The sequence below is a fragment of the Misgurnus anguillicaudatus genome, chromosome 5, assembly GCF_027580225.2.
Source record: "Misgurnus anguillicaudatus chromosome 5, ASM2758022v2, whole genome shotgun sequence".
NCBI classification, from domain to species: Eukaryota; Metazoa; Chordata; class Actinopteri; order Cypriniformes; family Cobitidae; genus Misgurnus; species Misgurnus anguillicaudatus.
Window position 1 is genome coordinate 33,128,634 of NC_073341.2, and position 14,367 is coordinate 33,143,000.

At 37.6% G+C, this 14,367-nt stretch overlaps 1 protein-coding gene across 1 annotated transcript in view; it reads left to right on the top strand.

Moving 5' to 3' along the window:
• Nucleotides 1–14,367, top strand: part of xpr1a (xenotropic and polytropic retrovirus receptor 1a) — an 84,961-nt gene that overhangs the window by 6,680 nt on the left and 63,914 nt on the right. Inside the window, exon 2 of the mRNA XM_055168428.2 lies at nucleotides 1,995–2,046. Within this exon, the coding sequence (XP_055024403.1) occupies nucleotides 1,995–2,046 (52 nt within the window). The remainder of the gene's footprint in view (nucleotides 1–1,994; nucleotides 2,047–14,367) is intronic.

The window sequence follows — 14,367 nt, forward strand, 5'->3', positions numbered from 1 at the left end:
TTTTAAAACTGTGGTGAGCAGTTAAAAGCTATAGTGAGTGGCAAATAACTGCACATTTTTATAATCCAAAAAACTGAAAAACATGTATACCATGAAATATACTGATAAAATGACTCATGGAATAGATTTTTGGTCATTCCATGCACCCCTATCTGGCACCATTTCGGGCTTTTTTCAAAAACACTTATCTAAATCTCGAAGATTGGATCAGATCGGATCGGATCAAATTGAATCGAATCGAACAATGATAATCGATTCAAGATCTTGAGAATCGGAATCGAATCGATTCTTGAAATTTGAATCGAAACCCAGCCCTAAAATATTGAAAAACTGTGGTGTTTTCCTTTAATGAGTTATATTCAATGAATCTAAAGATGGTAATTTTGGTTGATCTAAAATGTGACGAATTAACATTTAAATAAATGTAATAAATGAGTTCCTAAAAGAGTGTCCCTGTCAACTGGTAAAGTATTGCGAAAGCTGCACAAGAGGTCATGTGTTTGATCCCAGAGGACACCTTGTATGGCATTAATACACTATAAGCCATTTTGGATAAAAGCATCTGCAAGATGCACAAATGTAAATATTATTTAGCATTTGGGGATGTGGCTTGACAGACAGTGCATGTTCTTTTAAGTAACCAAATCAACCTGACTACATTAGGATACACCAACAAAGCCATTTATAAAAGTTAGGACTTTTATCAACAGCATCTTACAGTAACAACAGCACATTTTTCTTTTTAAAAGCATACCTGTCTTACAATAGCCTACATACTTTTCTAAAGGCTGAAATATTATATACATGGAAAAGTGGGTCTGTACACTAATTGCTGAGAATAACCTTGCTGACAGGTAATCAAATGCATTCAAATTACTAGACGGCCCTACAGATCAATGTGTGGGATTGAGATGTACATTTTCTCAGCCTACAGAATCTGTGTAGCAGACAGTGCATAATTGTGCCACACGTTTCATTACCTGATAGATTAACAACATGCCAAGACAAGTGAGTAACCATATTCTCAAAGAACTGAAGGTCATTATTTCACATGATAAAGGGGTGGTTTCCCGGACAGGGATGCCAGGACTAGACCTTAGTTTAATTAGGAAATATAACTATAGTTTTAAACATGCCTTACTAAAAACATTACTTGTGTGCATTTTGAGGCAAAACAAATTGATGTATTTTAAGTAGGGATGCACTGATAGGAGTTTTTTGGGCCGATACCTATTTAAACAGACAACTACTGGCCGATACCGATGCCGATATTAAACACTTGTATACATATATACATATACTATACAGTTGGTCTATTAGCTGGTTTATTTCTGCATCAAATTATTTTTACTGAACATGGATTGGATCTAATTAACATTCAACTGACCAACATAATAAGAGAGGCACAAATTAGCTAAAACAAATATAATAAGACAGCATGACAACCTCCAAAGGTGGTTTTTGCTATTCACCATTTATTTTATTAACAACATTAACTTATTTTTACATATAATGGATTTCTTAATGCAGTTTATTAATAAACAAACGATATCGGCCTTTCTCGTGCCGATGGTTTAAATTCACCAAAAATCGGCCAATAAATATCGGCGGCCGATACATCGGTGCATCACTAATTTTAAGATATGTTAGTGCAAGTTGTTTTCAGTTTGGACAGCTCTTACATTTATTTTAGTCTACGACTTGTCTAATCCCTGTCTGGGATAGAGTTTAAAGTCTAAAAAAACATTATTACAAGACCTGTAGATAATGTTTTGCTCATAGCAAGGCCTGGATAGCCTAACACTTTGAAGTATCCCGAATTAGTCACCAGTCCAGCCATGTGAGCTATCTTTAACATCTCAAGCATCCTTAATGGGATCCCATGAACCCTCAAGGAATTCAGTGTGAGAACGCTGCACATCGTTGGCCCATTGACCAGCACCAAATGACTCATAGTGATATCATCATTAAGGCCTTTTATTTTTCTCACACAGGCTTTCAAGGAGATGTTATATGCCGCCCAGGACCAGGCTCCATCCACAGAAGGTAAGGAAACTCCTATACTATTTTCCACCCTGTGTTCATCTCCACCAGCTCAGAACGAACTCCTCACTATTAATAGAAAACATGTTGAATCTCTCGCGCATCTCGGTGCGGCTAAAATTATTGCAGGACGTCAGATGTCTGCTGAGGCATGAGGGTGACAAGGAGCGGCATGGAAATGGTTTATCACAGGCTCCGTTGAACAGACGTAAACAAAGTTCTTGGGTGTATTGTGTCCCAAGTCTTCTAATTGCGTGATCATTTGACTAGAGATGTAACTGATGAACTTTGAGTCATGGGGATGTTATTACTGTTTTGTTGCTTTGTTTATATCATTGTGTTGGGAAGAAAAACACATGGTTATGGTTGTACAAGGCATTGGTTGACATGACATGACATGACGTAGCATAATATACTTCATGATAGAAATGTGTTATTCATACTTTAAACTGTTTATGTCATAGACAAATTTATTTGACATAAACAGGTCCTCACATTTTTTCATGTGGTGGTTAATTTTTAATATTACCCAGAGTAAAATGTTATTGCTCTAATCTTGCTCATTTATGGTTTAGGAGACTTAATGGAGTTAATGGAGTACTTATGTATAATTTCTTTGTCTGATATGTTTGTCTTAAGTTTTCTTGCTTGTATGAGACATACACTGAGACTTATATAATAAATCTGTATAACATAGCTCAGATCATTTGGTCTGGGGAGAAAATCATGAGAAATGTTGCATATATTGAAATCTCTGGAGACCTATATCTGCAGAGCAGGAGGTTGTGAAACATGTAATCTCATTGCAATCTAGAACACATTATGATTTCTTCTTTTGGGTAATAGCCCTTTAAAAGATGTGTGTGTGTGTGTGTGTTTGTAAGCTCCTGACAAACTAAAGAAAAGATGTTCTTTCCAGTCAGTGCTTCTGTATATCTGTCAGACTTTTGTTTGTGTGTTCATGCAATGCGTGTCTGTGTGTGTCTAGCAGACCACTTTGACCTTGTTTTAAAATGCAAGGTTTAGTTGAAGTGGGAAAGGAAGGAAAGTTGGCATGTCCAATTGACACATTTATTGTGTTTGGGTGGAAAAACGGAACAATGTGAGCTGAATTTAAATTGTGAGGTTTACTGACCAGCCTTTAATACTCTTCTGCATATAATCTTGTTTTGTTTACATCAGTATGGGCGAGTTGGGGCACAATCTAACACGTTTTGGCTCAATCATTCATAAAATTATTTGAGAAAGATTAATCATATTTTTACACAACCAACAAACACGTCTCTACTACAAATGAACAAAGTTTGTTTCTAGAACCTATTATCATGCCCGTAGCCAGCTGAGGCCACCAAGGTCCGGACTTCGGTAAATTGTTCATATAAAGAAATAAAATTACAATAAAAAAACGTTCTCTGAATGACTCACTAGTAATTTTAAACTGTTCATATTGGCATCCGCGTATATAATTAAGTTTGGACAGTTTACTGTATATTTTTGCGTAAAATGACGGAGACTGACAGCTGTGAGACGCTGGCGGCCGCGGGTGCAGCATTTGCAGTGTTGCCAGATCCCATTGTGAAAAATCCTCTTTAGATGTAATGTTTAATGTTTTAGCAATAGGCTTTATGCCCAGCTGCACTACTTCCTGAACTTCAGCCAGCTCCTTGTTTCCTGTCTGCCATTATTGGACAAACTGATTAATCCAGGTGTGTCTGATTATTGTTGTTGTGACTACTGAGGTCAGGCACACCTGGATTAATCAGTTTGTTTTTGACTACTGAGGTCAGGCACACCTGGATTAATCAGTTTGTCCAATAATGGCAGACAGGAAACAAGGAGCAGGCTGAAGTAGTGCAGCTGGGCATAACTATGGAACATAATAAAAAATGCTTTAAAAACTTTAATAGGGACTTTGTATGTGTATTTAAACCACCAATTATTTTCATCTGAGATATCAGTATGGGTAAAAACTTTATTGTCATTGATTGACAGTTATGATATCACACATACACAAGTGTATAATTCAGCTTTTTTAAAGCTTAATGATAATGTGGCCAGAAAGGCATTGTGATCCATATCAGGCTCTCAGTCCTTAGGATTACAACTAATCCTGATAGATCAATGGCGTTTCTATTTCCTAACATCCGGTTTAAACCTCACACAGTTTCCACTACCACCACAGCTGTGGTGCCGGCCGCCTGTCCTTTCCTTTAAAACCGCTTTGATGTTTCGCAGTGAAAGTGGATTGATGGAAAATGAAAGGGAAAAGAACAGAATGAAAGAGAAATAGATCCAGGCATATTGAAGCACCTGTCGTCCAGCTTTCATATTTACTTTCCTGTCTGTCAAAAGTCATAACGTGATTTTTGTGACATCTATTGCCTATTGCAACAGTTTTCCACATAGTCTGTGAGTCTGCTGAGATCAAGTGATGATGTTATTAAATAAACCTTCTATGAAACACTAATTATGGCAGATAGGCTTATGAGAAATATTTGTCTTCACTGTCTGTGGACTTGAAGAATGAGGGGTTTTGATATTCTGTGAGCATACTGGTACCCCAGGGAGGCAATTTATTGGGTTATTACAGCCCTCTCTCTCTCTCTCTCTCTTTGTCTGGCCTGATCTGATATAGTCATATTGAAAGCTCAATATTGAGAAAGGGGCAGTTCAAAGTGTTTGTCTCTCTCTAGTCTGCCAAAAACACAGATCAGCTCTGTATGCTAACATCTTTAGGCACGGAAATAAGCAATCAAGGTCCCTAATGAGACTTAGATACAGGAATGTTTTTTAAATTATTGGAAACATTCATCTTTCAAAAAGTAAGAGCAGCTGTCTAGGGCCCTGTTTACACCTGATGCATTTTGGTCGATCAGATCACAAGTGGACAACGCTAAATACGGGGTGTAAAATATTTTGAGCTCGTCCACTTTCGAGGTAGTCGAAAACGCATTTGAACGAATTACTTTTGTGGCATAGACGCTGATGTAGTCGAATGTGTTCAAACTGCCACAAAAGAACGCCTATTGATTAATGTGCAGTGTACCAAGCACAATGATTTTTCAGCCTGATCTCATGAGAATTCGTACATATTTTACGAGTTGGCTAATTCGTATTAATCTGTACTAAGTTAATTATGCAATAACGTACAGTTATCGTAAAAAAAACTATTACGAAACCCCACCCCTAACCCCAATATCACATTGGTCAAGACAAATTGTAAAAAATGTATGAATGTGGTTGTACCAATTAATACAAATTAGCCATTTTGTAAAATATGTACAAATAGCATTGGATTTTCCAACGGTTCTGCCATCTTGTGCAAACCCACAGTGTTTAACATCTTGCCCATAGAACATGCCCTCGAAGTAATCAGGACAGAAGCGCTCAAAAGTGGACAAAGGAAATGGATTAAAACACCAGGGGCCTCATGTATAAAACTATGCGTAGGATTCTTACTAAAAGTCTACGTACGCACAAAAGCCAAAAATGGCATACACCAAAAATTATGAAGACTTATAAAACAAAGCAATGTTCCCTTTATAAATCACAGATCACCTGCAAGTGTGCGGACATGAATCATCATAATATCCCACCCTGCAAGCCCATTCTCCCATCAAGTTTGTTTTTTTATAAATCGCAACCTTTGCGTGGGAACTGGCGTACGCACAAAACAGGGCTGGAAACGTGCGTACGCCAGTTTTCACGCAAAGGTTGCGATTTATAAAAAAACAAACTTGATGGGAGAATGGGCTTGCAGGGTTTATACATGCATGCTTTATACATGAGGCCACAGGTGTGAACAGAAATGTGTCCCTTTTGTCCACTTGTGTTCCGATTAACTAAAACGCGTCTTAATGCTGCGTTCACACCAGCCGCGATAAAGGCATCATGCGCAAGTGATTTCAATGTTAAGTCAATGTGAAGACGCATTGACGCGTGTCTGGAGGTCTCACGGCGCGAATGAGGCGTTTAGTGCGGCGCGTTAGACGTGATTCCGCCACACGCGCGAATGGCGCGAATCTAGCGTTGCCGCGGTAAACGTGCGAGTTGAAAAATTTGAACTTTGGCGGAAAAACGCGCCATGTTAACCAATCAGGAGCTTGCTCTAGTAGTGACGTGATTACATGAAGCGAGCGGAGTCAAAGAAGCCCCTCCCATGACACGAATTTCTGCGTGAATGTCTCAATGACTAGAATTTCACGTGTGGCTTTCACGCGCGAATGAAGCGAGTAAACTTAAAGCGTAACTAAACTCCTGGTTAGAGCCTGACTCCACCCACTGGCAATATTTTTTTGACCCAACATCCAATAGGAAAATTCAACTGCAGTAGCTGCCGTTCAACCTGAAGAGGGCAGCATTCAGATGTTTTTACACCATATATTGTAGTATTGAAACACTTAATATCCAAATGTCAAAAAACTTACTAAAATCAATGAACAGCACTAATAAAGCCCCATTCTTACAGATTATTATTTTTAAAAAGTTGGTTTAGGGTTTAGTTACTCTTTACAATGTTCAAGCGGCAAACTAGACGCGGTAGACGCGAATTTGACGCCTCAAACGTTTTTTTTTTAAAGGTAAACGGCCTCATTTTGCTTTTTCCTCAGAGATACCTTGTTTTCACCAAATTGTAAGGCAGCATTGCTTGTATACATTGTGAAGACTGTATTGTATTGTGGTGAGGTGAGCCCAGTGCCAAAAAATCATGCATAGTCAAAAATATTTTATTAAATATTGAGAAGTAGCTATAAAATGAATTTAAACTAAAATAAATCAATAGTTGAACATTTTAATGCTTAAAAGAATATGAAACCATTAGTCTAGCAATATTCTAATGTAATGTATTGTAATGTATTCATTGTAAGTAAAGTCTTGTGAAGTAGCACACTGTTTAGGTGCCATGCAGAGTTGCTGCCTACATAGAGTTCCAAATCAATTACTCACTAACATGTTAAAATATAAACTTGCAATATCTCATTTGCAGTAAAGCTTGCCAAGCATTTGGTATTGTGCCTATAAAACTATATTTTTGGACTATGATTATTACATAAATCTTTTGAATGTCTTATGGCAGACATACTAAGAAAAACAACAACCACTGTAATCGTGCCTTTCATCTTAACATTCCTGTTTTAAATGCAGCAGTTTGGATCTAATTGAAGTAAGTGCGTTCATGTGCGTTTTCTTAGACTTTTATGGATTTAAAGTCTCAGTGGTAATTCACCTGCACTGCAGCCCTTTTTTTGTCTTGAGCCCAGCAGTTTTAATTACAGCTGTGCCAAGAGTGAAGGAAATATGAGCATCAGATCGACAGCTTTCAACCTCTTCCTCTCTCTGTGCCTTTCACTTTCCCCCTCTTACCAGACTGCTTGAAATCAGACTAAATCAAATTAATCTGAGCATTACTTGAGATTTACAAACAGTAACTACAGTAAAAGACAACAATAAGTCAAATTTATAGTGCCCGTTGAGCTATTTATCAGCTGTGGTATGTGCTAAATCCAGAGGCGTAGCAAATAACATAGTTAGCCAGAAAAGATGACAAGATGTCATCAACAGAATTAAAGCATGTCTGGGAAAAACACCTATGAATATTAAAATGCATATGTAAGAGTTAATATTAAATAAAATGAACGAAATTATTGTGGATTGTTATTTGAAGTTTTCTATTGCATTAACAAATGTTATAAAAAACACGTGTAAAATCTTCTTGTTAGTGTTACCACTAGAGCCCGACCGATATGCATTTTTTGGGGCCGATGCCGATACAGATATTAGAGAGTAAAAAAAGACCGATAACGATATATCGGCCGATATTCATTATGTGCATATTATAGTACAGTACACATATACTACAGTATATTATACTACTACAGTACTGTACATAGAATACACTATATACATTAACAGAATATACTATATATAAATACTTTTTGCAATGATCACTCTATGATCACACCACCAATGTGGTGATCAAACACTTAAAATGACGTGACAAAGATATGTAATATAGGCAGGTGTGTTTTACAAGTTAACAATAAACTTTATTATCCAAAATGATTCTGATATAAGTGCACAAAACAGTAAATTTGACTTATTATAAATAACTTTAAATCACAAACAAAACAAAATACATATAACTTAAATCATTGTCAGTTTTAACGAGAGAATAATGTTATATTGGGCTTATTTTAAAAAATGGAAACTTATAAAGTCATTGTTTATTAGCTTTAGAGTAAGTTATGGACTTCACAAATTAATTAAAAACTTACCGTTAAGACGACAATGCTTGAATTTCTGACAACATACTGATGTAGGCTTATGTTTAATGTACTGCACAACGTTTTTATAACACGAACCCACAGTGTTCTGCCGGGACTTTAAACTTTTATAAAACTAAAGCGTCTGCTCTCCGCCTCTTTTATTTAGCGAGGGTGTAAAGTTGCGCGAGCTTATTTAATCAATTGCTTTGAAATGAGCATGTAACAACACAAGCAGCTGTACTCCCACAAACTGCGCGTCAGTTTAAGCGCGTCCTTTCTCCGCCTCGCGTCATTTCTTCCGCTTGCGTTTGAAACAACTCGCAAGTGGACAAAAAAGACTGATTAAAACCACCAAAGTAAACAGGAATGTGTCTCTCTCGTCCACTTATAATCCAATCGACCAAAGCGCGTCTTAATACCAGGTGTAAAATGTTTTGAAGAAACCGCGTGACTGCCCCGGCCGCCACCTGAACTGAGAGACTGACTGAAGTGAAGGGGGCGGGGGATTGGCTGATGTCACTACAGTGAGTGACCTGAGTCGCCATTAGCAACCAATAGGGCGCACTCTGCTGGACAAACAAGTACTTACATCTTTCAAAAGCATTTAATGTGTTCTGTAAGGAACGTTCATATCGGCTTCATATCTGCGGCTTATACGCCGATACAGATATATCTGCGACATGCTCATATCGGCCGATAAAATCGGCAAAACGATAAATCGGTCGGGCTCTAGTTACCACCGCAAATATCCAGACAGAAAAATGGCCTCTTTATACGTTAGTGTCTCAAATTCTTTTGTTTTGTCTGCTATTATAGCGATCCATTCCCATCGAAACATTCAGCCTTCAGGGTTTAATGACCCTGAATCAATACAAGCCGAAAAGCAATTGTGCGCATCATCTTCTGCTATAGGTTGAGATCCTGAATGGCTGTCTGATTTGGCAAACCTTCAGTAATTCAATAGAGTGAGAGGGATAGCGAGCGAGCACATGATCTTCCCTGCTGGAGTAAATGCAGGGACGGTAAGAGATCATCTAGTATAGAGATATAAAACAAGTCGTCCTGCTCCTTCTAGAATAACAAAAATTTGCAAGGGAGGACTGCGTGTCCTTGTGTGTATGGTCACGTACACACTGCAAAGTTGAAATCAATCAGTATATCAAGGTTTGTCAGTTAAACCTGCTTAAAAGAAACACATGTGACCCTGAACCACGAATCCAGTCATAAGGGTCAAATTAGCTTTCCATTGATGTACGGTTTGTAAGGATAGGCTGATATTACTATTTGAAAATCTGGAATCTTGAATATTGAAATAATGTTATATTTTTACATATTATTTTATGTAAAATCAGATTTAAAGTCCTTAGCAACTGCATCCGCTCACCAAAATAGTTTTTATATATATATGGTTACCCTGGGTTTCCCCATGCTGCCTTGGGTGCAAATTTATTCATGCTGCAAGGCTAGCATGGAAACTATGGCCCTTTTTTGCCCATGAAATAGGGAACCAATCACAGAACGGGGAGTGGGCAGCAAGACGATGACGATGTCTATGCGACATACAGAAGCAGTTTTTTTATCCAACACGGCAAAGTTACTTTTCAATGCAGCCTTAGATAGTGTTCTAAGTAGTTTTGAACGCAAATTTAAAAAGATAAAAAAAACTGTAACTTTTGGCGTTAAACAATTTCCAATACCAATATCCAAGAAGGATGTTTGGATATGGCAAGACATGATAGCCACGGAGTTTTATAGGACCAACCTGCTAGGCATCGTCGTCGACGAAGTACAATTAACTTATAAATGGTAAGTGGTATTTATTAATATCATATTGTTGTTATGTCTGTACTGTGGTTTTCACAGTGCCACTAAATTTTGTTGCTTTTTAATATCAATATACAGCTACTGGTTTAGTTGCATAGCTTTCCAGGATGCACACGTATCAATAAAAGTTGTTTACCTTTGAATTTATGTCGCTCTACATACGTCATGTGGTGTAATTGAAACGATTGGCTATAGCTACGTACAAACGCATTTGATAGACATCCGTAGCGCCCAATAAACGGCTCTGGGCATTCGTAAACACACATCAAATACGAGAAAATGAGCATATGGTTCCCAGATTCTGACTGTAGTTCATGAGTCATTAAGACAATTTATAATGCTTTTATACATTTTTAAGTATATAAATTATTCACTTTTTTGTGTGAAAAGACTTCTTTCAGATTTTTTTCTCATACCTTTTTATTTATTTATGCGAGAAAGACAATAATGACAGTAATATTAAAGGCGATATAGAATGATTGAATGGGGTATTTATCCTTGTTCTGTGATGTGACATGTAGACAAAAAATGTTTTGTTTGGGTCTGTAATGCCTTAAAAGCTTCCTAAAAACCTCTCTCAGATAGCTCTATTAGGGAGGGGAATTTTAAACAAGTGGTTTTGCACCTATTTGGCTCCCCCTACTGGCTTAACTTGCAATCTCATTACTGATTGGCTGACTTTGCTGCCACTCAAAAAATGTAGCCAATTATTTTAAAGTGGAGCGGCAGTTAGATGCCTGTGATGTAATAAGCATCAGTTTTTCAGATTGGGCCGTTTTCTGGCTGACATTTCTTAAAGAGGAATTTCTGTGAGACTGAGATGTTTAGCATGTCTAGCACTTTTTGTATGTTCGTGAATGTGGGTAGACTACCATTATTCAACAAAGACAAGGTAAAAATGGTTTTCATTCTCTGTCCCCTTTAAACTAGAGCCCGACCGATATGCATTTTTTGGGGCCGATGGCGATACAGATATTAGAGAGTAAAAAAAGACCGATAACGATATATCGGCCGATATTCATTATGTGCATATTATAGTACAGTACACATATACTACAGTATATTATACTACTACAGTACTGTACATAGAATACACTATATACATTAACAGAATATACTATATATAAATACTTTTTGCAATGATCACTCTATGATCACACCACAAATGTGGTGATCAAACACTTAAAATGACGTGACAAAGATATGTAATATAGGCAGGTGTGTTTTACAAGTTAACAATAAACTTTATTATCCAAAATGAGTCTGATATCAGTGCACAAAACAGTAAACTTGACATATTATAAATAACTTTAAATCACAAACAAAACAAAATATATATAACTTAAATCATTGTCAGTTTTAACGAGAGAATAATGTTATATTGGGCTTATTTTAAAAAATGGAAACTTATAAAGTCATTGTTTATTAGCTTTAGAGTAAGTTATGGACTTCACAAATTAATTAAAAACTTACCGTTAAGACGACAATGCTTGAATTTCTGACAACATACTGATGTAGGCTTATGTTTAATGTACTGCACAACGTTTTTATAACACGAACCCACAGTGTTCTGCCGGGACTTTAAACTTTTATAAAACTAAAGCGTCTGCTCTCCGCCTCTTTTATTTAGCGAGGGTGTAAAGTTGCGCGAGCTTATTTAATCAATTGCTTTGAAATGAGCATGTAACAGCACAAGCAGCTGTACTCCCACAAACTGCGCGTCAGTTTAAGCGCGTCCTTTCTCCGCCTCGCGTCATTTCTTCCGCTTGCGTTTGAAACAACTCGCAAGTGGACAAAAAAGAGTGATTAAAACCACCAAATGTAAACAGGAATGTGTCTCGCTCGTCCACTTATAATCCAATCGACCAAAGCGCGTCTTAATACCAGGTGTAAAATGTTTTGAAGAAACCGCGTGACTGCCCCGGCCGCCACCTGAACTGAGAGACTGACTGAAGTGAAGGGGGTGGGGGATTGGCTGATGTCACTACAGTGAGTGACCTGAGTCGCCATTAGCAACCAATAGGGCGCACTCTGCTGGACAAACAAGTACTTACATCTTTCAAAAGCATTAATTGTGTTCTGTAAGGAACGTTCATATCGGCTTCATATCTGCGGCTTATACGCCGATACAGATATATCTGCGACATGCTCATATCGGCCGATAAAATCGGCAAAACGATAAATCGGTCGGGCTCTACTTTAAACATTATTGTTTAAATCAAAGTGAAATACTGGTGTTTATATCATAAATGATCTTTTTTTATATCATAAGTTACCTAACAGTCGTAAAGAAAGAACACGGTTCGGCTTTAGCTATTATGACCGAAATAAAATTGCACTGAAAACCATATTGATCTGCATAGTAAACATGATCTGTATGTATGCTAGTCAGCTTACAAATTGTAATTTCGGCATTTGTATGTTTTGTATTGATAGCATTGCTTTGTGAATTTGCATATGTATTATGTGTTATGACATTCAGACGGCTCATTTAAAGCTCAGTAGAGCTCTTGTCATGAGGAGCTGTGAACAGCTTGTTGCCTGCTGAGAGAGCAGCCAGTGTAATTAGTGTTTGGTGCTCGGTCTGATCAAAGAACATAGAGCAACATCATTCACTGCCACTTTGAGCCCCAGAAACGTGTGCACGCACACACGATGGACTAAATTTTCTTCTGGTTTGGAGACTTTTTATTATTCATTTCTTTTAGGCATGCAACGATAATGATCTGCCTATAATCGGTAGCGGAAGATAAAAGCATATCCCCCCCCCCACTATCAGTCATTGGCCAATGATCAATGCAGATTATAAGGGGTGGGAAAGTGCATTACAACTTATACTATGTGATTATTTTGAACAATGACAACAGAAATGCAGTTTGTATGCTCTGTGCTTCTAGGATTTTATGATTGAATCATTTGAAACAAGGAGCAAAAAGCTAAACTATCGGTATGTATCGGTAGATGTCATTCGGTATCGGCACAAAATGTTTATAGCGGTGCATATCTAGTTTCTTGAATTCAAATACATTTGATCAAATGCCCAGATGACCACAATGCATTTCAATACACATATCAAGCTACATTTGTCTTTCGTTCAATTGCTTTAAAGGGCACCAATTATCCGATTCACGATTTCCTTTAGTGTAAGTGTGTTAGTACATGTTAACGATATGCAAAATGTACAAATCCCAAAGTAAATAACGACACGAGTTATCGTTTCCAACATAAATCTCTTTTCTTGGCCTACAACAACCCACAGTTTACTTCATGGGCCTGTTGACGTGGACACGACTTGTCATTACCATAATTCCACCCCCAATCTGGCTCACAGCCTGTAAGCAGCCTAATGTGTTCATATTTAAAGAACTTACTACTAAACCCTGACTCAAACACAAGTTTTGTGCAGTGCAGAGTAGGGCTTGTTGTTTGTCGTTTATACGATCACAAATACAGACATGGTTTTAATATTTAATAATCTTTATGCTACATACACACCAAACGCAGGGCATCGCGTTACTCACTCTAGATTACTCGCGGGACTTAACTTCGTGTCATGCAAATTTTTTGCTCGAGTTAAATATTTTCAACTTGGGCAAAGACGCGTTTGAGGCGAAAAGCGCGTGTTTTTGCGACAAACTCGTCGCCCATATTGCGTAATTTGCATTGCCCCACGCGAGGACACATCTGATCGTAGTTTGTATGTAATCTACTTGCGCAAATCGTTTAACTCGCGTCTGGTGTGAACCCACAGTTACCTTACCAATCTGTTATGTCCTGCTTAAGCCGTGCTGGCAAAGTTGATCGATTAACTTGGCATCTGCATTTTCTGGATCAGATTCGGCTCGTATTGAGGTAGTAAGTACGATATTAACTCCTGTCAATATTGCATTGTGAGCTTATCTTCAAAACATGGTAAGGAGTGTCACATTTCCGGCTGACGGAATTCAGGCCAATCACAACGTACTGGAAGCTGGCCAACCGGGGACACAGCGCTTTTAAATCAATGAGCTTTGTAACAAATCAGAGCGTTTGAGGAAGGCAGGAAAATTTGGAGCAACAAAAATGGTATGTGGAAAATAATGTATTTTTTGTACCATAAACCACGCAAATATGTTACTATAGCAAATACACAAAATAACATTGTTTTTAGCAACAAAATAGGTGCTCTTTAATTCAATAATTCATCAGGTATGAAATAATACTGTTGTACTAACCATCTGGTCTACCAACAATT